The following is a 23,445-nucleotide window of genomic DNA, read 5'->3' on the forward strand; positions in this document are numbered from 1 at the left end:
CTCATGGGAATGCATTGAAAACCAATTAATCCGTTATGTAGGTCAGAAAAAAGTCAAAATGAGCAGGCATGGAAACCAAAACACACAATAAAAGGCATGCAAACAACGAAGCTCAGCTCCCTACCTTTCCACAGCTTGAGAAATGCACCAAAAAGTCCCAAAACAACTGCAAATAATTTCCAGAATGGCTCCAAAACTCGATGCAAAAGCCGCTCCAACAACTCCACACTCAACGCCACATGCTACTCACAGGCTCCAGCATGCAGAGGGCGGTGCTATAAACCTCCCCGGTGCAATGCATCCTGGGGAAACTTGCTTTGTATTGTAAACCGAGGCATTATTTTCAATGGATTTTCATTTATAAATCGAAAATTATGTTAACCGAGACTTTTGTAAACCGAGGTCCCACTGTATATGTATATATATATATATATATATCTCCTCCTGAAACCCAGCCCATTAACTTGTGTCCTCTGTACTGGACATTTTATTCTTTTGAGCTACTCCATCAGTCCCTGCTGTATTGTAAAGAAGACATCCTGGGCTTTCCAGTGATATGTCATGTGATAGGCTGGGATCTTCCTCTAACTTTTCATAAAAATGTTTTTAAAAAAATTGGAAGACATAGATATGTATCTGTGTATATATATATATATATATATATATATATATATATATATATATATATATATATATATATATATATATATATATATATATATACATACACATACACATACACACACACACATACACGAGCTGAGCATGTGCTTTCCAGTATGCAAACGGGAAGGTTCATAATTTGCAAAATATGTTTCAAAAAGGAAAATGATTATCATGGTAGATGGGAACATGGTAGATCCCCAGCTAGCAAGCATTGTGGAAAAGTTTTACAACAGATGGGGATCTACCTTTGCGATAGGAGACAAAAAGAATTCTTGCACCAGGGCTCTCTCTTTGTTAGCTCTGTCACTGTATACCTGTTCACATTTCGGGGACCACTTCATTTTCAAGTTTAACTGTGAGGATTATAAACTGTACCCTTAAACCAGATTAAATGCCACAACATTGTAAATGTATGCGCGATTCCTCAGGAACACACCATCATATTTCAAGGTCAATTATATGCAGAAAAAAAGGTTACTGCTGGAATAATTAGTTCCCTCCTGCTAAATAAGTCATAGCATGCAAATCAGGACCCTTTGAACCTTTGTGCACCAATATTTAAACATCATTAAATATTAACTCCCGGTAATGAAGTAGCCGTATAGACTTTATTAAAGAGAATAATCTAATGGGGTAGAGGCGTGAACCTTGACTTGAGATTTCAGACAAAACACTGCACTTCACAAGACAGTACTGTCAATTGAAAGGGAGCGATCAGAAAGCGTGAACTACCGAGAAGATAATCCCTTTATGCAGAAGTCAAATCACATCTCGTTTATTTTCCCCTAAACTTTTCATTTCCCATTTACGGAACCTTCTAAGGTATGATTATGCAGACAAAGGATCTGAAAGAGATGTGAATCGATATTAGCTACTGAGCTTGATTAAACAGTCAATGAGAACAGACGTGAGAGTTTTAATTACAGGTGGGAGTCAAAACAGCATCGTGGAGGGAAGTAAACATCTAATTAGGAAGGCACCTTATATTTAGCAATATGAATAAAGGGAGGAGAACGGATTATTTCAGAAACCTTTTCACGTCTCTTCAAAGTTGGAAATGTTTTCATTGTTTAAAACATAAAACAGTGTGTGGGGGGGGGGTTGTATACAAACAACAGTACAATTTCTAACACTAAGTGCAATCTGTTTATTTGTAAAAAAAAATAAAATAAAAATTCTAAACTGTATACATAAAAGATGTCTAAATGAGCTTTATCCGAGTAGCATCAAATACAGGATGACAAGGAATTGTGATCTAAGCTGCTTCTATTTTTACAAATCACCTGCGACCAAAGTCCTTAAGAATAATTAAATCACTGATCCATTATCTGGTGTGCTGGTATTTATGTATTTTTAAAGATTGGCACGAACTACTTATATTGCAAATGGGCCACTTTCCCCATGGAAACATTTGTATAAATAAATTCCGATGACGAAAACATTGCACGGACACTGGACATTCTTGATTTATAAAATAAAGAATAGAATAAAAAGCCAATTAAAAAAAATATATATGAAAAGAGCATATAAGATTTATATGTATGATATATATATATATATATATGGGATAATTCGAATAACAATCTTAAAAAATGAAGGATTTAAAGGGCCACTTCAAGTATCATAAATGTATGTGCACCTTGCATAGACTACAAGCTCCGCTCTCTTGGCCCAGAAATATCCAGAGAGTCGTAGTTTCAAAAATTTCAGATGTATCTGTTTTTATTTTATTTATTACACATTTTGGACATCTCCTCATTGTTTTAAAGAATTGTGAGGTAGAGGGGACTCCAACCTGAAGTCCCTTAAACTTTGAGTACCTGAAAGTGCACAATACATGTATCTCAACCTCTTACGCACTTGAAAAGTTACAGGTCATGGAGTATTTTAACCATCAAAGCTTGGAATACGAACAGTTTTTGCATTAAAATCATATGGTTCCTTGAAGTACTGATAAATAATACAGTTCAGCTATAAGCACAGTTATCCACTTTGCTTTCAAGTATGTAGCACAAAACGAAAACATCACAAGCAAACTCTAGTTGCGAAACTTGGTGGGTTGTCAGTTACGCTTATACAACCCACAATGAGCAATGGCAAACTTCTAATGCCTTAATGGATCAGGTAAGCGGAATCACAAGTACATACCTCCTAACATATCACAATTCCAGTGTTGGATGACAGAGGTATGGCTTCCAAAAAGAGGTGTGTCACTCACCATGTATGCAGGCAAATACAAACACGTGTTTGCATGCACAGAGCACATTTAAAAATACACGTATATTTATCTGTGAACCTGCAGTTGCATTACGATTTCGGTCACGGTCTCGAAGAAATTTAACATCAGAACAATATTCCAGCATTGATACATAGGCATTAACTCCAAATGTGAATTGTCTAGCCATATTTGGAACAGTGGGTTTGTATGCATGCGTAAAGACAAGCACACACAATCCATTTACATTACTTTACTGACAGTTTAACAGTCACAATCTAAAGGGCCAGGTCCAATAGATTACCCTTTAAATTCACATTTGCATCCTGATGAAAAACAAACCCCAGCTTAAAAAAACAAAAACAAATAAAACCGTACAGCTACATCACCTTGTAAAACTTGATATGTGCCTTGAACGTACATTACGGACAAACATCTCTAAAGTAACTTTGCAGCATCTCAAATAATTAAGCTATGCAGAAAGAATGTAGTGTGGAAGATGTTATACGCATTATATATCATACCTGGAATTGGGATAATGGGAATATTTTCATTGGGAATGACACGCGGGGAACTGCTATCTTCCACATAAAAATGAGCGGTTTGGAAACACTTCCTGTTTTGGAAAAAAAAAAATTTAGATTATTGATCTCAATATAAATATTGCAAAACAAATATAGTAGTATGACACGTACACAACATTTATCGACAGATCATTAACAGATAACTTCATGTGACATTGGCATCTCTAATAAACTTTATTTAACAGTAATCATATGTTACGGCACTGATGGTGTTAACAGTTTGCGGGTTTTTTCTAACAGCTAGACAGATTTAAAACCGATGTGATTCAGCAGAAAACTTTGCATACTTAGTATCCAAAGTCCGAATTTGCTCCCCGTTCTAAACTGACCTTTAGTAAATCATTCAGAGAGCAATCATTGAACATTAATCCACAGACCGTACTTTCAAATTAACGCCAGAAAGTGACAGCGCTTTTTTTTTTGTGGTTGTCTTTTTTTTTTTTTTTTTTTAATCAAACATCTGTTAAAAACAAACAGAACCACAACGCAAGGATCTGAATCAGTGAGGCCCTTGACACTATTTGTGTTAAAGGGCCCAGCAGCACTATAAACACATGAATATCTGGGAGGGACTGCAGGTTACACAGGGAAAGAAAGACAGGAGTAATGTTACCTGTACTTAAAGCAAAGCAGGGAGCAAAGGCTGGTCATCATAGACAAGGCACTAAGCAGGAAAACATTGAGAGCTGCAAACAGCCTTTGCATGGTGATGCTGAATGAGGCTGGGCTCAGCAGCGTCACAGCTCAGTGCTGAGCAATCAGGGGCCGGAGCTGAATATTTAATGAGCCCAGCTCAGTGTGAGCTATTGTGACAAGAGAGAGATGGGGAGGGGGGGGTCTTTTCTTGTGTGCCTGCAGTTCTTCACAATAGCCCTTAACATGCTACAATGATCCTTCCTCTCTCCTGCAAAGACTTAATGATCTGTTGTGCAGCACCTGTCTGGGGGGGATGACTGGATTCAAAAACTCTTATGGGATTTGTATTTTGCAGACTACAAAAAAAAAAAAAAAAAAAACACACACACAAACAGTTAGGAGTTATATAAAATTAGAAATTTAAATGTGAAACAATCAGCAGCATAATTCACGTTGTTTTTATGGTATGTGCTCTACATTTAGAACACTGCCCTAATAATCATCTGGAGATAAATGATAGAGAGAGAAAATATATGTATACCTTATTATGTATGTATACATATACACAGATGAAAAAAAAAAAAACACATTTTTTATATTTCAAAACTTCCACAAATATATCCAAAGTAGCATACTAAACAAAGGCTAGCTAAATATATAGCAAAAACTGAACCATGTATATTTTTACAGCAGTTTCAAAACTAATGAAAATGTGAGTCTGGCAGATGGATATTTCTATTCGTCCAGTTAAAACAATGTGGACTATTTAGAACGGCACATTTTTGCTATGAACTTCAGAGGGGTATAACGACCGTACAGACTGCATCGACTATATCTCCTTGTTATAGCCACCAGATATTTTAAAGGATGACTAATATATAAACACACACACACGTGGACATTTAAAGTATGGGATATGTATAAGGAGAAGAAAGAAAAAAAAAAAGCCTTCGGTTTGCAGATAAGTAGGCCCATAATTACTATGCAGTCACAATTAATTGGAGGATCTCATATCCCTGGTTAAAACAGCAGGCCATTATGGGCGTTCCATATGTCTCTGTGTTGAATTCCTAGATAAAGACCACGTGTTGTGACTCATAATTAGTGCAGAACACATGCTGCCTCTATATGAAAAGTCCCATCATGCCTCTTTCCTATCTGACCTATTTGGGACCACCGCAAATATTTCCGATGACAAATATAAGGTGGGAGGGTAGCGTTCTATCAAACTGCTTCTGCAGGCTGACAAAGAAAAAAATAAATACAAAAGATGATGTTGACTAAACAAATATTTCCAGTAATTTCGCACAATGAAACAAATGTTTCTACTAATCCATGAAGGTCACTCGTTGCTGAAAGTGCGAGCTCCAGTATGTGCATTCTTGCGTACTGTTAAAGATAAAAGAACGAAGGTTTATAAAGGCAATAAAATAAATAAATACGAGGTAAAAAAAAAAAAAACAACAACGAATACAAAAGAATCAAGGTACACTAATAGATGCCTCAATATAAACATTTTTCTGAACTACATTTACTGTAGCATTGATCTTTGCCAAAGCAAATTCAGTTTGCAAACATATTAGAAGAATAAATGGTGGAAAGTGGAAAAAAAGCAAAAACAAGCCGACTACAAACCCTTTCAAATTCCTTTTCATCAACTGTAAAACTATATAAAGACAGTGTGTGTCTTATTCAAAATATAAACTTAAGTCTAACTTCAAACTGTTGGATCCGGTTCCACCTTCCCAATTTTTTTTTTTTTTTACCACTACAATTCATCGCCAATGTCATGCAGTTTATCTCAAACATGTCCCCACAATAATTCTATGCACTTTCATCCTAATTTCATAACTCCCACTTAGAATGCATTTTTTTTATAGTCGATAAACCCCCCCCCCATTGTTGTTTCACAACGTGGGACACTGATGGGTGGGGCAAAAGAGGGCTGGACAGAGACAAATCTCTTCACCGTCACTGCTGAAAGGAGGTGGGCCACCCATTTGGCACTGCCAGTAAACACGTTTGTCAGAATGAGGGCAGTTGTGCCCTGAAAATAGGCCGGTCTGCCTAGACACTAGACTGCCTGCAAATCACACGGGGCGGCCCACTAAGTGTGAATCTGTTTTCAGCGCTTGTGCTCGACTTCCTGGGCACAGTTCCTTGGTGTTTCCAAAAATGGAACAAACTTTCATGTGTCCTTTAGGAAGGCACTGCCTCTTTTCTTCCTTTTTTCTCCCCAAAGAGTTTCTACCATGATCTCTCTCTTACAGGCGATACTCGAAAAATTCGAGTAAAAGTTAATTTATTTCAGTAATGCAACGTAAAACGGTAAACTAATGTATGAGATAGATGCATTACATGCAAAGCAAGATAGTTCAAGCCGTGATTTGTCATAAGTGTGGATTTGTGGTTTACATGAGCTGTAAGCCATAATCATCGCAATCTCAGTAAATTAGAATATTGTGAAAAGGTGCAATATTCTAGGCTCACAGTGTCCCACTCTAACCAGCTAAGTAAGCCATAACACCTGCAAAGGGTTTCTGAGCCTTTAAATGGTCTTTCAGTCTGGTTCAGTAGGAATCACAATCATGGGGAAGACTGCTGACCTGACAGTTGTGCAGAAAACCATCATTGATACCCTCCATAAGGAGGGAAAGCCTCAAAAGGTAATTGCAAAGAAGTAGGATGTTCCCAAAGTGCTGTATCAAAGCACATTAACAGAAGTTTATATGGAAGGGAAAAGTATGGAAGGAAAAGGTGCACAAGCAGCAGGGATTACCGCAGCCTGGAGAGGATTGTCAGGAAAAGGCCATTCAAAAGTGTTGGGGACTTTCACATGGAGTGGACTGAGGCTGGAGTCAGTGCATCATGAACCACCACACACAGACGGATCCTGGACATGGGCTTCAGATGTCATATTCCTCGTGTCAAGCCACTCCTGAACAACAAACAACGTCAGAAGAGTCTTACCTGGGCTAAAGAAAAACAGACCTGGTCTTTTGCTCAGTGGTCCAAAGTCCTCTTTTCTGATGAGAGCAACTTTTGCATCTCATTTGGAAACCAAGGACCCAGAGTCTGGAGGAAGAATGGAGAGGCACACAGTGCAAGATGCTTGAAGTCCAGTGTTACGTTTCCACAGTGTGTTGATTTGTGGAGCCATGTCATCTGCTGGTGTTGGTCCACTGTTCTTCATTAAGTCCAAGGTCAACGCAGCTGTCTACCAGGAGATTTGGAAGCACTTCATGCTTCCTTCCGCAGACGAGCCTTATGGGAATGCGGACTTCATTTTCCACCCGCCCACACTCCCAAAAGCACCAAAGCTTGGTTCAATGACCGTGGGATTACTGTGCTTCATTGGCCAGCAAACTCGCCTGACCTGAACCCCATAGAGAATCTATGGGGCATTGCCAAGAGATGAGAGACATGAGACTGAACAATGCAGAAGAGCTGAAGGCTGCTATTGAAGCCTCCTGGTCTTCCATAACACCTCAGCAGTGCCACAGGTTGATAGCTTCCATGCCACGCAGCATTGAGGCAGTAATTGCTGCAAAAGGAGCCCAAACCAAGTACGGAGTCCATACGCATGCTTATACTTTTCAGAGGTCTGATATTGTTCTATGTACACTCCTTGTTTTATTGATTGCATGTAATATTCTAATTTATTGAGATTGTGGATTTGGGGTTTTCATGAACTGTAAGCCATAATTCTCGCACTTATGACAAATCACGGCTTGATCTAACTTGCTTTGCATGTAATGCGTCTATCTCATTTATTAGTTTCCCCTTTTACGTTGCATTACTGAAATAAATGAACTTTTGCACGATATTCTAATTTTTCGAGTATGACCTGTACATGGTTGCTCCAATCCATTATCCATACATTTTCAGAGGTTGAGTGCTCTATTGGGCATTGCCAATACGTCCACCCCAAAAGGAAAAAATAAGATTAAATTTACCTGTAATCCAGCACTAGAGCAAACCTCCCAGTGCCGATCGTCCCCTCCATCTGACATCAGCAGGGGCCGTGTGTGATCAAATCACATGTTTTTATAGAGAATCCTGTGATTGGACCATTTTGATGTATTAGAAGCACGCTCTAAGCTGGTGATGGGGGGAGTAAGAGGAAGGAATCTTCAATGTGTAGTAACTTTTTTTCCACTTCATCTATATTTATTTAACAATATAAACACTGCCAATTTTTTCTGAAAAGGCAGTGTTTACAGTGCTAACACTGTAGGGACAGTGATCTAGGGGATTTACCCCTTTCAAAAAAAATTCTCTCTCTTATGTCAAGTAACATAGTGTTAGGTCATGTCCTGTGATGTCACGCATATACATTTATGCAAATTAGCACATTTTTTGGCCAAAAATGGTGGCAGTCCCAATATATTGTAAACATCAAAATTATGAAAGAATTGCTAGAATTGAAACTCACTGCTTTGGCTTACACACAGTTCTCAAAAGTTAGAGAATTATCCTACTAAGCTATATAAACCAACACACATGCTGTACAAGGGAAGATGGTTTACTGTATGATAATAAATTCACAGAATTACCATTTTAAGGAACACTGTCAAAATGTAACAGCTTTAACATAATGAAAAAGAAGAGAACTGTTGCCAATTGAATAATTAGACATCATTGTGATTTGCATTGAAACAGTAGTATTTAAATGGGCAGGGCTTTGGTTGAATACAGAACTCTTTCAGGCTCATGCACAGAGAATTTAACATTTTTCACCAAGTCTTCATTTTCAATTTCTTCATTCCCAATCATGCCAATCGCACGTGCATACAAAGTGAAGCAATGACTTTTGGATGTGTTTGGACAGTACACACTTATATTTACAAGGATTAGAGTCAGATTGTAACTTTACATCCAATTTACTGTAGAAAGAAGCAGTTGAGATAGATCTTCGATTTCAAGAACAAATTTGAAACAAAGCCACCAGAATGCTAGATTGTCTCCTGGCCAAGCATTCCACTGAACTAAAACAGCATTACAATCTAGGATGAATAATGACCAGCTGCCTAAAGTTTTACACATAAGAATATCTAACTCACAAGCAGGAATACTAAAAGGATTCAATAGTCTCTCAATAAGGGATGAACGACAGACCCGATTACCGAAATGCTTGCTACAATAAATCTTACCCAGACATTTAATGCTATGTGAAAAGCTTCTGAAACCCGCAAGATACAGGGCTTTAAGATGCATAATGCAACACAATTGAATCCCTGCATTATAAAGCAAGGCATAGCCTACAATTTATAAGACACCTTTTCTCCATTAATATTCAACCTTTACGATATCTTTTTGTTTAATTGTCTATCGTTTGCTCGTGCTGATTTTAAACGCATATGTTCTATGAAAGTGAATTTCATGCATTAAATATCAATCTCACTGTGGAAATAGCTCACAACCCCGTGGGTAGACCAAAAGTCATGCAAATCACATTTAGAAGATACAGTTTTGGATCACAACTACAATTTAAGGTTTTACCCTTCAGCAACGTAGGATTTGTGGACCTGGCTAGCCAAAAAAAAAATATAGACTAAACTGCAGAGACATGAAAGTGTTTTGGATTTAGGTTATGCAGTCATTAAATGGCTTAGAACAAATTTGCTTCTTCCTGCTTAAGAATATTTTCTTCTGATTTTATGTATTCTAACTCTAGCTTTGGATATTTATTTTATAGATAGAACGCTTATATAATTGTGCCCAAATTTGCATTTTAAGTCTAAAAAAAAAATAGAATATTTTAATAAAAAATGGGTAAAACGCATAATCAGAATTTTTTTTAACTATGAAAAAATTTGGTTTGCGTAAGTGAGACTATTGTATGTACATATTCTATGTATAAAAAAATAAAAAATTCAGTTTTGCTATTTTTTTATTTTTAGAAAGTTCTACTAAAATATGTGCACCCATTATCATGCACATCCATTTCTTATGGACAAGTTATCAGCCATGATTCTTCTGGCAATGCTTACATTGTCTAAGTTCTGGATAGTGCATGACTTTACCAAGCCACTACTCATTGTTAAATTTAGTATGTTGTATCATATCTTCTGTTCTCAGAAAATGAAAATGAAATGTTAAATATTTTCTGTCAGTTTCTCCTCTCGTCTTATTTGTATCCTTATTGTATTGCAAATATTTAAATGAACAAAATCAACACACTTTTTTTGAGACCTTAACGGATATTAAACCAAGGGGCAAACTAGAAAGATTTTGTTTTTTCTGAACGTTCTCGTGTCTATTTGTTTTTTGCTTCAATGCAATCTCCTAGGACAGGCTTCCCCAAACTCCGGCCCTCCAGATGTTGCTGAACTACAACTCCCATGATTCTCAGCCCATCTATTTCATTCATAGAATCATGGGAGTTGTAGTTCAGCAACACCTGGAGGACCGGAGTTTGGGGAAGCCTGCCCTAGGGCTTTCCTTACTTAAAAGGGTAATCCAGATGAAAGCACTATGCACAACGCATTTAGAAAGTTATTAGTTACACCTCACTTAGAACGCCCAAAGAAGGCCAAAATGATCATCGTGGGTTGCTGTATCTCACGTGCTGAGAGAACCTTCTGACAATTCGGACCTTGACTGGAAAGAACTTGATATGTGACAAGTCAATGTTCTATCTGTAGCAAAACATGTCAGCTAAGAAGATTTTGAGACCAGAACGGGTGCTTACTGAAGGGGAAACTATTAAAAATTCTCATATCTACAGATTATTATTTTCCAACCACTTGCTCCACTTTTTTCAAAATTTCAGAGTTACGGAAAGACTGAATGCAATAGATCCTACAAATTCTTTTTATTATGATGTCAATTTATCTTTTATAAATTACAGAGGGCTAGAGTCCAAGACACAAGTGATTACTGGGATGCAGTTAGAAATAGGTTTTGTTTGATTTTTATCTCATTTAAAGTTCATGAACAAACATCTAAAAATTGGCAATATGTTCTTCTAAATTAGTTCATGTAATCAATATATATGGCTGTCAGATTTTCTCTTCCTATCTGGACAATCTTATGGATTTATTAAATTTTTTGATATTTGAAGAGAATAAAATGCAAAAGACTTTCTCACCTTAATTTAAAAAAAAAAATATCTATTTGTATAAATTATATTAACACTGTTGTATATATAATTTATGAATTATATATTTTTTTTAAAAAATCAGATTTGATTTCATATTGGTCAGATTCTCTACTGTTTCTTCCTGCACCTCTAATTAATGAAGCTCTCTTTAATGCATATCTTCTTTTGCAGCGTTAAAATGCATAACAGGCAAGTCTCGTAACTTTTACATGCAATCAGATCCTGTCTCAGGGAGCTATATCATATAAAAGCCATTTATATTACAGCATCACTCACTCTTTAACGTTGGACCATTAAAAAGGCATTAATAAAGTTAGGATATCATCCACATTCTCACCACCCCTACAATGTCTGTCTTTAAATATGTATATGCACAGATAAGGAATTTTAAATATTTATACTGTTTATATCCGAAGCTCTTTGTAATTCTAGAAAGGAGGACTGTGTTTCTAAAATACTTACGAGGTTACCAACTAAGGCAGTGTGGAGCCTTAGTGAATTATTTACTACCATTTTTCATTCTCTATTTTTCATTGAATTCTTTTAAAAGTAATAGTGGATGTACAGAATATGAACACGGCATAGATTGTGGCTGTGTGTAAAGGTAAGTCAATCTGTTCATCTTGTGTCTGCATAGATGCCTAACAAGATCTGTTGCATGTGGAAAGTAGGCAACACGTTCACAAATATTTATGTTTTGTTTTTTTACTTTGTTCTACATAATGTTTATTTTGGGCTGGAAGAACTGATAAATGATTTTATTATGGAGTACATCCTCTTTGTTAAAAAGCAAAATTTACTACTTAAGCGGTTTAACAACTTTAGAGAGGGGGGCACGCTGAACCCTGACATGGCATTGGCTAACATTATATTACTACCTAAACCAGACAAAGACCCGCTTCTACCCGGTAGCTACAGACCCATTTCTCTCATAAATCATGACATGAAGATACTGGCTAAGATACAGGCAGACCGACTTTCCCAATACTTGACATATTTTATAGACGCCGACCAAGTTGGCTTCATCCCAGGGAGACAACTGCTTGAAAATACTCGTAAAAATGTAGACCTAATATGGAAACAAATAGTCACTAATACACCTACCGTGGTCGTCTCTATTGACATCGAAAAGGCTTTTGATCGAGTCAAACATCATTACTTGTTTACATTGATGCAACACCTGGGGTTCCCTGCGGAATACCTTACAGTAGTAAAGGCCATGTACAGTAATCTCAGAGCACAACTTCAGATCTCGGGTACACCTCCCTCTCCCTTCCAACTCTATAACGGAACTTGCCAGGGATGCCCACTCTCGCCCCTGATGTTCGTCATCTCGCTGGAACCCTTCCAACAAGCGCTCAGGACGCATCCTGATATACATGGGGTAAAGGTAGGAGGAAGGGTATTCTTAGTGGCGGCTTACGTGGACGATGTGCTCCTGACACTCACAGGGCCTAGGGTCTCTATGAGGGTGCTGAGTGAGGTTATCTCAGCATATGGGGAAATATCAGGCTTTAAGGCAAATATGGCAAAATCTAGCGCACTTCCAATAAAAACGCAAGGGGCTGATATTGACCTGATGCACAGGACACATCAAAAAGGATAGAAAATCATTCCCTAAAGTATCTCGGGATCCACTTAACTGCTGAACCAGAGAACCTTTATTCCTACAATTACACGCCCTTATGGCACATATTGATAAGAGACATGGAACGGTGGACTGACAAACCAATATCCTGGATAGGGAGGATTCACTCCGTAAAGATGAATGTTCTGCCGAGAGCCCTATTCCTCTTCCAGGCATTACCGATCCCCCTGACCAAGGCGCAACTTACCCCACTACAACAGGCGATAGGTAACTTTGTGTGGCAGAATAAAAAACACCGGATATCTAGACATGTCCTGTACCGGCCAAAAATGAGGGGTGGTCTCGGCCTTCCTAACTTATTTTAGTATTATGTAGCGGCGCAAATGACACAGGTTGCACTGTGGCATTCACCCCCTGACAAAAGAAAATGGGTGGAAATTGAATCGCTCATGATGGGGGCAGATCTTCCCCAATTCGTGGTGTGGGTTCCCAAGGAGGATAGACCTCTGATTCGAGTCACCTGCCTGGCAATTCTGAATTCCCTCAGTGTCAAGTATTCATCCGCACATAAAAATGTGGTTAATGGCATTTACTGTCCTGACAGGAAAAGTTGTGCCAAGCAACATTACTGTCCTGACAGGAAATGTGCAGAGCAGCAATCAAATCCACAGGAGGGTTTGTGCTGAGCAGCAATCACACAAAAGAATTGGCACATAAGACACTGATGTTCTTTGAATCTATATGTAAATCGGGAACTATACCTAGGGGACTCATAACACAAATTTACGCACACTTATGCTCAGAGACCTGGGAATGGGGAGGACTGACCTACATCACACACTGGGAAAGAGATTTGGGGGAGGAACTGGAGGGTGTGGAATGGCAGGAAATATGGTAAGCTAGCAGAACCACCTCTGTGTGCGTGACATTACAGGAACAGTCTTTTAAAACAATGTTCCGCTGGTGTACGACCCCAGTCAAGCTATATAGGATGAACAAAACCACCACGGACAATTGCTGGAGTGGGTGTGGGGAAAGGGGGACATACCTACATATATGGTGGGAGTGCCCAACAATAATTAGATTTTGGGTCGCATTTAAAGAACTCCTAACGCAAGTGTTCTCCAGGGCCCTGGACCTGGACCCTTGGGTGTATCTCGTGAATAGATCCATTGACGGATGGACGAGACTGGAGCAAACACTAACACACAAACGTACCTTAGCCGCAAGACAAACAATAGCATTCACGTGGCTACAACTAGATTTACCACACATAGAGAGTGTAATAACCAGGGTTAAAGAGGTCCACCTAATGGATGATCTGACTGCTAGGGTAAGGGGGACCACAGGAGCGTTCCAGAGGCTTTGGGAACCATGGGACGGCAGCCAACTGAGCGCTTAAACCGCCCCGTGGTCCGTGATGATTTCTGTGGCTAACCTGGATGTCCGCACCCCCTAGGGGCCTGGGAGCCCCCGTATCGGTGGGGCCTTGTGGTGCCTCCCGCTCCCCTCTCCTCTCCTCCCCCCCCAGCTCCTCCCTCGCGCCTCAACACCTCTCATAACCTCTTCTCTTTTCTATCACTTCTTTCTACTTTTACTTTCCTCTTCTTCTCTAGTACAACCCTCTCCTATAGGGTATGGAGTAGAATTCCTAAAAGGTACCGGTGTATATACAGACGACCTGAGGGATAACTCAGACTACTTTATACTTATAGTGTTAACTAAGTTGTCATTGTACCATGCTACAAGTTCAGAACTGTTAAAATGTGCACATATATGTTACCAATAACAAGGACCACCCTGTGTTGTGTTGTAGTATGCAAAGATCGTGCTCTGGCTATGTCAGCTTGTGAATATGTACTGCACAACAAAAATAAAGATTTTTTATAAAAAAGCAAGCTTTAGGACAAATGCCTAAAAAGTAAAGTGCACGTAAAATAAATATTTTAAGGAGTCGTACTAAAAAAATAAAGATAACCTCCTACAGACAGTCTACTGAGTCAACCATCCACTTCTGGCTTCAGCATTCCTCCATTTTTGCTTTTAAACATTTTTGCTCCTCCTTGCTACCCAATCGATTTTCATAAAATCCAACTCTCACCTGAACCTCTTGTTATAACAATAACCCTAATGGAGAGGGATCTAGACATCCAATGTGCTCAAGTATGTACATCCTGTCCCTTGACACCAAAAAAAACTATAGATTGGCTCTATTCATGGGCATACCTGGAAGTTCTTCAGATTTTGAATGGGAGTATTTTTTTTTTTTTTTGTAGGTTATTGAGAAGCCTCGGAGGATATTCATTGGGCTTCACATAGAAGGAAATATTTTTTTACTAAATCCGTCACCACCCCCAGCAACACCTATTTAAAGTTGGCCACCCATTCTCAACTCACTTCCTTCTGGTTTGTATATCAGTAGTCTGTATTAATTTCAATATTCATGCAGGAGTAGGGGTTTCAGAAAACAACTGCATTTGTGATCCTATGAAGGTTTATGTGCATCAAGAGTGGAGGAAACTTCACATATGTAATATGTGGGTTTAAAAATAAATTCTTTCAATATCTTATTATTGGCTTGCAGTGGCCAAGAGTTAGAAATAAACCAATACAGTGTAGAATATCTTGCTTATACCCAATGCAACTGTGTGGGTGAAATCCAATCTTCACTAAGCTTTGCTATCCCATTCAAACTGAAAGGAGTCTCTCCGGGCCAGTTTATGTGCATTTGTATTAAACGGAGATGGTAGTTCTTAGTAAATATTGACCTTCTGTCTTTACGGAACCCAGCATAAATACCGATTAGAAGACCAGAAAAGTCCCTTGGTTTTTATATGAGGTCAGAAATGTTGCTTTGAAGATTAAACGGACTGTCTGTATATCCCACATGGCTATAAGGATTGTTTCCTTACAGTTGTTTGTTGTTTTTTGCATTGCTCCCGTATAGCACACGGAATGCATTTTTCTTCATGATCCTGAGAATTCCCCACTAACAACAAAAAGTAAATGTATTGATGAGCTTTTCACATTTTGTTTAGATTTAACTGACAGTGTACATTTAACACTGCTCCTATTGCACCTATAATGAATGACCGTGCTAAGTCATGATGTATAAATTTATGTTCACATATCTCTGAGGGTCAGCGAAGCTAAGGCTGACTTAATAGAGGTTACAAGGACCAATGAAATTTAATTGTACACGTAATGCAATGTCTGTCAGTTCACTAATGTAATGGGACGTCTCGATTTCTTCATTTGACATAGACGTTGATTTTTTTTTTTCAGCAGCTCATCAATTAGCAAGGTTGTTGAGATTTTATCTACAGTAATTGGTGGATTCAAAGCATGTAATCCCAATGCAGAGGTGTTTAAAGGAACAGACAAAACTATATGTACTTAATAAAATAATTTCTAAAATGTAATTGTTGTTTATGTATTGTATTATCCTATCTCCCAAGTGTCCATGATATGACAAGACAGCACTAATCTGTCTCACTTCAAAAAGATAAAGAAAATCAGAAAACAAAAATGTTTGCATTGTTTGAGATTACTTGTAGTGCTCTTTATAGTTCTGGTTGCCTGGTTATTTGTGTATCAACTCAGTGAGTATGAGTATTGGGTTTACATGCCAATGGCACCATATCGTACACATGACCCTTGTTTGCCACACACCCACATTTTTCAGGTGACTACTGCAATATGACTTTTCTTCAAGATAATGTATAGAAAAAAGAAAAAAGATACATTGAAAAAAAAATGTCTGTTATCTTCTGACCTTCTTGAATATAGAGTAAGGAGAATACCCAGTACACTATGCAGGATTTTTAAAAGCACAACACAGTCTATACATAAGAACAGTGACATCTTCACATAGCCATAAATAGCTTTTAGCCCCTTATTGATTACTAATTTGCTCCACAAGCATCCCTTTTATAATGTTCTACAAGACCCTACTCTCCCAAAATAGTCTCTCATAACTTCATATTATGAGCTTGACTAGTCCTTTAATAAACTGATTGTTTCCATGTGTGAAATTACCAGGAGCTGCCAGACTAAATACCCAAGGTTTGTAAGATAGAGAGTTAGTAGCTCCAACTATCACAATTGTTCTTCCCACAGGTTAATAAAAAGCTGAAACTATAACTCGTGTTAGCTCTCTCTCCCCCCCCCCCCCCCCCCCCACACACATATGGTACCCTGTTCCTTTAAATTTGTGTTAAAAAATTAGCAATTACTACTACAATCCAGTTCAGTTCAGGCTCAGCCAGGGCATACATTACATAAAGGAGAAATGCCAACATTAGCTGCAATTTTAAAATTTTGGATACACTTTTAAAATTATTAAAAATTTTGAAAAATATTTTCTGATACAGTTATATATATATATATATGTGATATTTTTTTATATTTTAATATTTAAAAAAATAAATAAATCAATGCCATTTTTTCAGTTTACCTCAAAATATTAAAATATTTTAATAAGTGTATCCATATTACATTGACGCCACTTGTTAAATATTGGAGATCTAAGTATCATTAGTAAACATAATATTAAAAAGTAAAGGTCTTTCCTCTTTAAACGTTCAAATATTATTGTTGTGTACCGAGCATGGCATTCTGTATTTCTCAGAGCTGCTGTGCACAGGGCAATTAAAAAAAAAAAAAAAAAAAAAAAAAAAACACCTAAAAACTCTGATATGTAGATGCTGCACATCAGTATATTTAAAAACATATCCTTTTCTATTACTGTAAGATTACCGACAGCCCTTAAAGTAGCTCACACAAGTAGAGATAAGAATGCTTATGGTTACCTTGATGCAGCCTTTATCCCCATTATGCTGCAGTGGCAATTTGCATTTGAACATTTTTTTTTTTTTTAAAGAGTGGATTTAATGGCTACACACAAATTCAAAAGCAGAAAACTCAACTTACACCCAAGCATTTTAATATTCAAATTTTAGAATTGAAAAATCAAAACTACAGCACTAAATGCTTTTTCTTTCCTTTTTTTTTTCATTTTGGATTGTCATTACACAAAGCTGACTTTTTTCTTTTTCTTTCCGACACGTTAGAGTGTCATGTAACCTGAAGTCATACCTCTCAACCGACTGCGCGAGAGGGAGAGGCGTAACACACTCGTACACTATCTTAACAGCTGCAGCTGTGTTTCTTCAAATATCTTTTTCAGAATGTAAACACATTAGCTCTGCATAAACACCTTGATTTAATGGGGGAGAGAGATAGAACGTACAAGTGTTGAAAGTTTGTCTTTTCAGAATAGAAGTCTACAGCTATCTCTTGGAACATAATATTCTAAAGCTGAATGAACCTCAATCTTCGCATTTAGACACAAAATGGGTTTAGAGATTTCACAAGTTCAAGATCAAAGTGTTGAAATTATTAAGATTTCACCATTTACATATCTGTATATGCATACACACACACATATATATATATATGATTGTCCTGTTGAAAATTGACCCTGAAGAAGGTCCCGAGCGGGGACCGAAACGTTGGTCGCAATTTTTAATCAACTTTAAATAAAATTTGAATCTTTTAAGTCCGGAGAGCAGCCTATTTCATGTGGATTCTATATATATATATATATATACACAAAAATACACATACATACTCACACATTTTTCCCCATAAACATCAAAACAAATATGGTAATGGAAGGATTTGCAAGTTTGTATTTTAATAAAAATAATAATCTGAATACTTTGTCAATGTAGAATAACCTAAAACTATATAACTGGGAAGGGGATGTTTAGTTTTCAAGTACTGAAATCCAAAGTCCGAGGTTGTGGTTATTATAAAACGTAATATTATTTTATTGATGATGAGGCTAAATTGAATACTGCCTCCTCCCTAAAAATCCCACAGAAATTTTATATACAGGATTGTTGTGGTTTATGACTCATGTTTGTAACAAAGAAAACAGTCTAAGGAACAGCGTTCCCAGGTTCCATTTCTTTTTGAGATACTGCACGGTCTTTGATTACAGCTGGTATAGGCAAGTCCAATGAAGCATGCCCCAAGGCTTTGGAATTGTTTGTGTGATTCCCAAATATCCTCAAGGGAGACTTGATTCTCTATCCTTGTTCCATCCATTATCACATGGCTGCGAGGAGCACAGGTCTAAAATGAAGCACTGTATGCGTAAACACAGATCTCTGCTCCCTTACTATATTACATAGTGAAGTGGGACACTGAAAAGTTTAGAAGAACTTGCAAGATATACCATATCAATGTTGTTTCTGCTACTGTGAGGTTGTTCTAAAAAAAATTCCCGAAATCAGGGACTCTAGTCCTCTTTAAAGAAACACTATAGTCACCAGAACAACTACAGCTTATTGTATTTGTTGTGATGAGTAGAATCATTGCCTTCAGGCTTTTTGCAGTAAACACGGTCTTTTCAGAGAAAATGCAGTGTTTACATTACAGTCTACAGGGATAGGCAACTTTTCAGTAGTACTGTGCCAAAATAACATTTTGAAGTCTCTTGGCATGCCAATCCTTTTTTTTTAAATTGACTTGTGTATGTTGCCGTATTTTGCTTGTGTTATTTACGGGTGTTGCAGTTGATTTGTAACGTTGTGAATATGTGAGCTGCTATATTGTAAAGTATACATTCATGAGTAAGTTTGTAGTATTGTGTATGACCCCTATGAAAGTGGGATGTGAATAGGGGTTGCTTGTGTAATATGTCATCTTGTATGTTTGATGAATGTATGTGTGGGGCTGCTTGGAGTATTGTATGTGACAGGCTGCTTGTGGGGTTGTGTGCATGTAGGTGGATTGTCAGTGGTGTTGTGGTTGTGGGGATGTGTTTGAGTGTGGGCTGTTCATATTATTTCAGCTCTGTGTATATCTAGTAGTGTGGTTGGCTTCCCTGTGGTTGTATGGGAACTGGGCTGGCCAAATGCAAGTCAAGTGTAGGAGCTGCAATAGCTTCTGCAGGTTGTTCTACTCCAGTGCGGATTCACATTTACAAGTTCTGGGATGAAGTGATCTGAAATTACTTCCTATAAGTGCTGAAATGCATAAATTGAGGATTGTCCCTCACCACTTTCTTTGCACTAAGGACTTTTGATGGGCCAGAGCCTGTTTGGCTTTGGCAGCCTTGAGTGAAGTGTAAAAGCACCTCAAGTGCCATGCATGGCACACATGTCGTAAGTTGCGGACCCCTGGCCTAGGGATATATCCACTAGCCATTCCTCAGATGGCTGCTATAGGTGCTTCCTGGGTTAGTGCTGCACACTGTGCAGTACTGACATTCAGTGTTTCCACCCTCTGCATGTTGACACTGAACTTTCAATGAATCTCTATAAGGAGATGCTGATTGGCCAGGGCTGTGTTTTGCTTGTGTGGGCTCTGCCCCTGATCTGACTCCTTGACAGTCTCAGCCAATCCTATGGGGAAACATTGAGACTGAATCACTTCTGATGTCAGCCTACAATGCAGATCAGGGGCAGAGCCAGCAGCTGCAGACTTGAATACAAGTACGATTTTACTATAGTTAGGGGTGCAGGGGAGGCTAGATTGTAGTATTAACACTATAGGGTCAGGAATACATGTTTGGGTTCCTGACCCTATAGTGCTACTTTAAATACTTTTAACATGTTGGGGGTTTTTTTTAGAGGGAGGGAGGGTTTGGGTCCCATTGTTAAAACCAAAACTCCAATTAAAATAATATGGTCAATTATGAGAAATTATTTCCTGTGTATCAGCTGAGATTCTCATAAAGAATTAAAGATGAGAAAGCAAAGTCAATCTTGGGTTGGGGCAACGGTTAAAGATGCACTCTAAGTACCATAACAACTTCATAACTATCATAACCTCGTAACTAAAGCAGTTCCGATTTCTAGTTTAAATATATACATTTCATCCTTAGCTTGAAATAATTTATTGGTTGAGAGCATCAGGTGGTGCTTAAAATGCCACTTTAGTTATAGTTTTTATTGAATATGTAGTTAATCACATTATGCAAAAAAATAAAAATGTTAAACGGTTTAGTCCTCTTGTGGAACATCTGATTCTGTGTTTATAGAAAGGTTACTTCTGCGGAGTAAGAAAAAATAAAGTTGGAAAAATATGTAGATGCAATTATCAGGACATTCCACTGGTTTTATCAACGATTACTTTACATTTTAGCAATTTGGCCCACAAATGCTCTTCACAAATAATTCTGTATGTCCTCAAAATTGACGGCTCTTTAAAATTTAGGATCAGAACATGTGCAAGAATTCTGATACTTATGGAATCATCCACAGATACCTAGTATTTAGATTTTCAATGTACCAGTATGATACATCCCTAGATGAATCTAACTATGATTCACAGTGAATCATATTCACATTTAAAGAAGGAAAGAAATCGCATAAGGGGATTTCCAGAATTTTAATAAACACTGCTATACATAAGATAAGGATTGCTGAACCTTTGATAATGCATACAGAGCAGTAAATAAAAGATAAGCAATGCTACAGTTTTGTGTACCGTGCCAAATGTTAAAGTAGAACTGTAACTTCTCTGGATTGAAGTTTCTCATTCCTTACTATTTATGAGGACATTCTGGACCAGGGATAGGCAACCTTCGGCACTCCAGATGTTGTGGACTACATCCCCCATAATGCTCTTACACCCATAATGCTGGCAAAGCATCATGGGAGATGTATTCCTAAACATCTGGAGTGCCGAAGGCTGCCTATGCCTGTATCTGGACCCTTGAAGCACTGTAGTTTGCTGTAATGATTTGTGTGTGAAAAGTGTGTCCTCTTTTTTAATTTTACAAAACATGTAGATCTCAGTAGAAATCAGCACTTTTATAAGCAGACAATAGGTTCTTTTACTTCCTGGTTTGTTTAGCTCACTGAAACTAAACCGAAGAAGCAGGCACTTGCCCAGAACACTTGCACTCGAAAGAATTCTCATTGAGCTGCATTGGGAAGTTTGTGATTGGACGGCCACAGAAAGTCTGGACTGGAGAAAAATATGGTGACTTGCAAAGACAGCAAACAGGATCTGTAACATTTGCAAGCGATTTTTATGTTTACCCCTACTGAAAAAATGGATGTTAAATGCACGCATGTTTTCATATGAGATATATCTACTAAACAGTGATGTTTACTTTTTGTTTTTGTGCAGTGATGTATCCCTTTAAGCACTTAAAAAGAGGTGAGCTCTTATTTACATATTTAACCTATTTAACTATTAGAAATTGGGTGTGCAAAAAATCTCAGTAATGACAAGTCCCGCTCTCGCTGTTCTGCTATTAAACTGAAAATGGAGCTCTAAACACAAGCAACATGTAAAGAAAAAACACAAAACAGTTTTTAAAAATAAACTGGATTTTTTTTACCTTTCTTCCAAATGTTTTCTGTATATGTAATTAATAAATAACTGATCCCTGTAAGTAAAACTACCATATATTTTGCAAAATAACTTTAAAGTGTTTACCAAAAGATATTTTAAAAATAGAATTTTTTTATTTTTTTATTTTACATTTGTTAATAGTTGAAAAGACAAACAAGGTTACTTCTAAACACTTACAACTCTAAAATAAACACATACATATGTATTTATTTTGCTGCTTCAAGGAAAGCATAAAGAAAATGAGCATCCGGAAAAGTACCCAGCCTGTTTAATGTCTTAAACTTGCTTCAACATATATATAAACCCTAAATGCCAGACTGAATGTAAAATAATATCATTCATAAAGACTTCTAATCATGCCTGACTGAGCACAATGACATGTTATAATACATAACTGGAGTCCAAATCAAAGTCCTCCCCACCACCAAAAAAGGTTGACATTTAAATTACTTCAGAAAATTTGAATGTTGGAATGATTCAGACACACGGAAGCCTTACCCTGGCACAGAGTCAAAAAGATTAAATAGAAATAACATTCTTTGCATGGGCCATTTTTCCTTCCCTGAAGGCACTGGTTAGCCTGTAAAATCGTAACACTTTGACAGACAGGGATGTCCTAGCTATCTTAAGGTTTAAGAACGTACCGTATATACTAGAGTATAAGCCGACCCGAATATAAGCTGAGGCCCCTAATTTTACCCCAAAAAACTGGGAAAACTTATTGACTCGAGTATAAGACTAGGGTGGGAAATGCAGCAGCTACTGGTAAATTTCTAAATAAAATTAGATCCTAAAAAAATTATATTAATTGAATATTTATTTACAGTGTGTGTATATAATGAATGCAGTGTGTGTATATAATGAATGCAGTGTGTGTGTGTATGAATGCAGTGTGTGTGTGAATGCAGTGTGTGTGTGTATGAGTGCAGTGTGTGTGTGTATGAGTGCAGTGTGTGTGTGTATGAGTGCAGTGTGTGTGTGTATGAGTGCAGTGTGTGTGTGTGTGTATGAGTGCAGTGTGTGTGTGTGTATGAGTGCAGTGTGTGTGTGTGTGTATGAGTGCAGGGTGTGTGTGTGTATGAGTGCAGGGTGTGTGTGTGTATGAGTGCAGGGTGTGTGTGTATGAGTGCAGGGTGTGTGTGTATGAGTGCAGGGTGTGTGTGTATGAGTGCAGGGTGTGTGTGTATGAGTGCAGGGTGTGTGTGTATGAGTGCAGGGTGTGTGTGTGTGTTTTGCAGAGCCTTGGTGGGGGGTGGGCAATTTTATTATTATT

The 23,445-nt window shown here is 37.7% G+C and overlaps 1 protein-coding gene across 3 annotated transcripts in view; it reads right to left on the minus strand.

Moving 5' to 3' along the window:
• PTPRG (protein tyrosine phosphatase receptor type G) overlaps positions 1–23,445 on the minus strand; it is a 486,380-nt gene that overhangs the window by 66,502 nt on the left and 396,433 nt on the right. For all 3 annotated transcript variants that reach the window (XM_063426859.1, XM_063426861.1, XM_063426860.1), the window contains one exon: positions 3,406–3,497. In XM_063426859.1, the coding sequence (XP_063282929.1) occupies positions 3,406–3,497 (92 nt within the window). The remainder of the gene's footprint in view (positions 1–3,405; positions 3,498–23,445) is intronic.

Source organism: Pelobates fuscus, chromosome 7 (genome assembly GCF_036172605.1).
Source record: "Pelobates fuscus isolate aPelFus1 chromosome 7, aPelFus1.pri, whole genome shotgun sequence".
Classification (NCBI taxonomy): domain Eukaryota; kingdom Metazoa; phylum Chordata; class Amphibia; order Anura; family Pelobatidae; genus Pelobates; species Pelobates fuscus.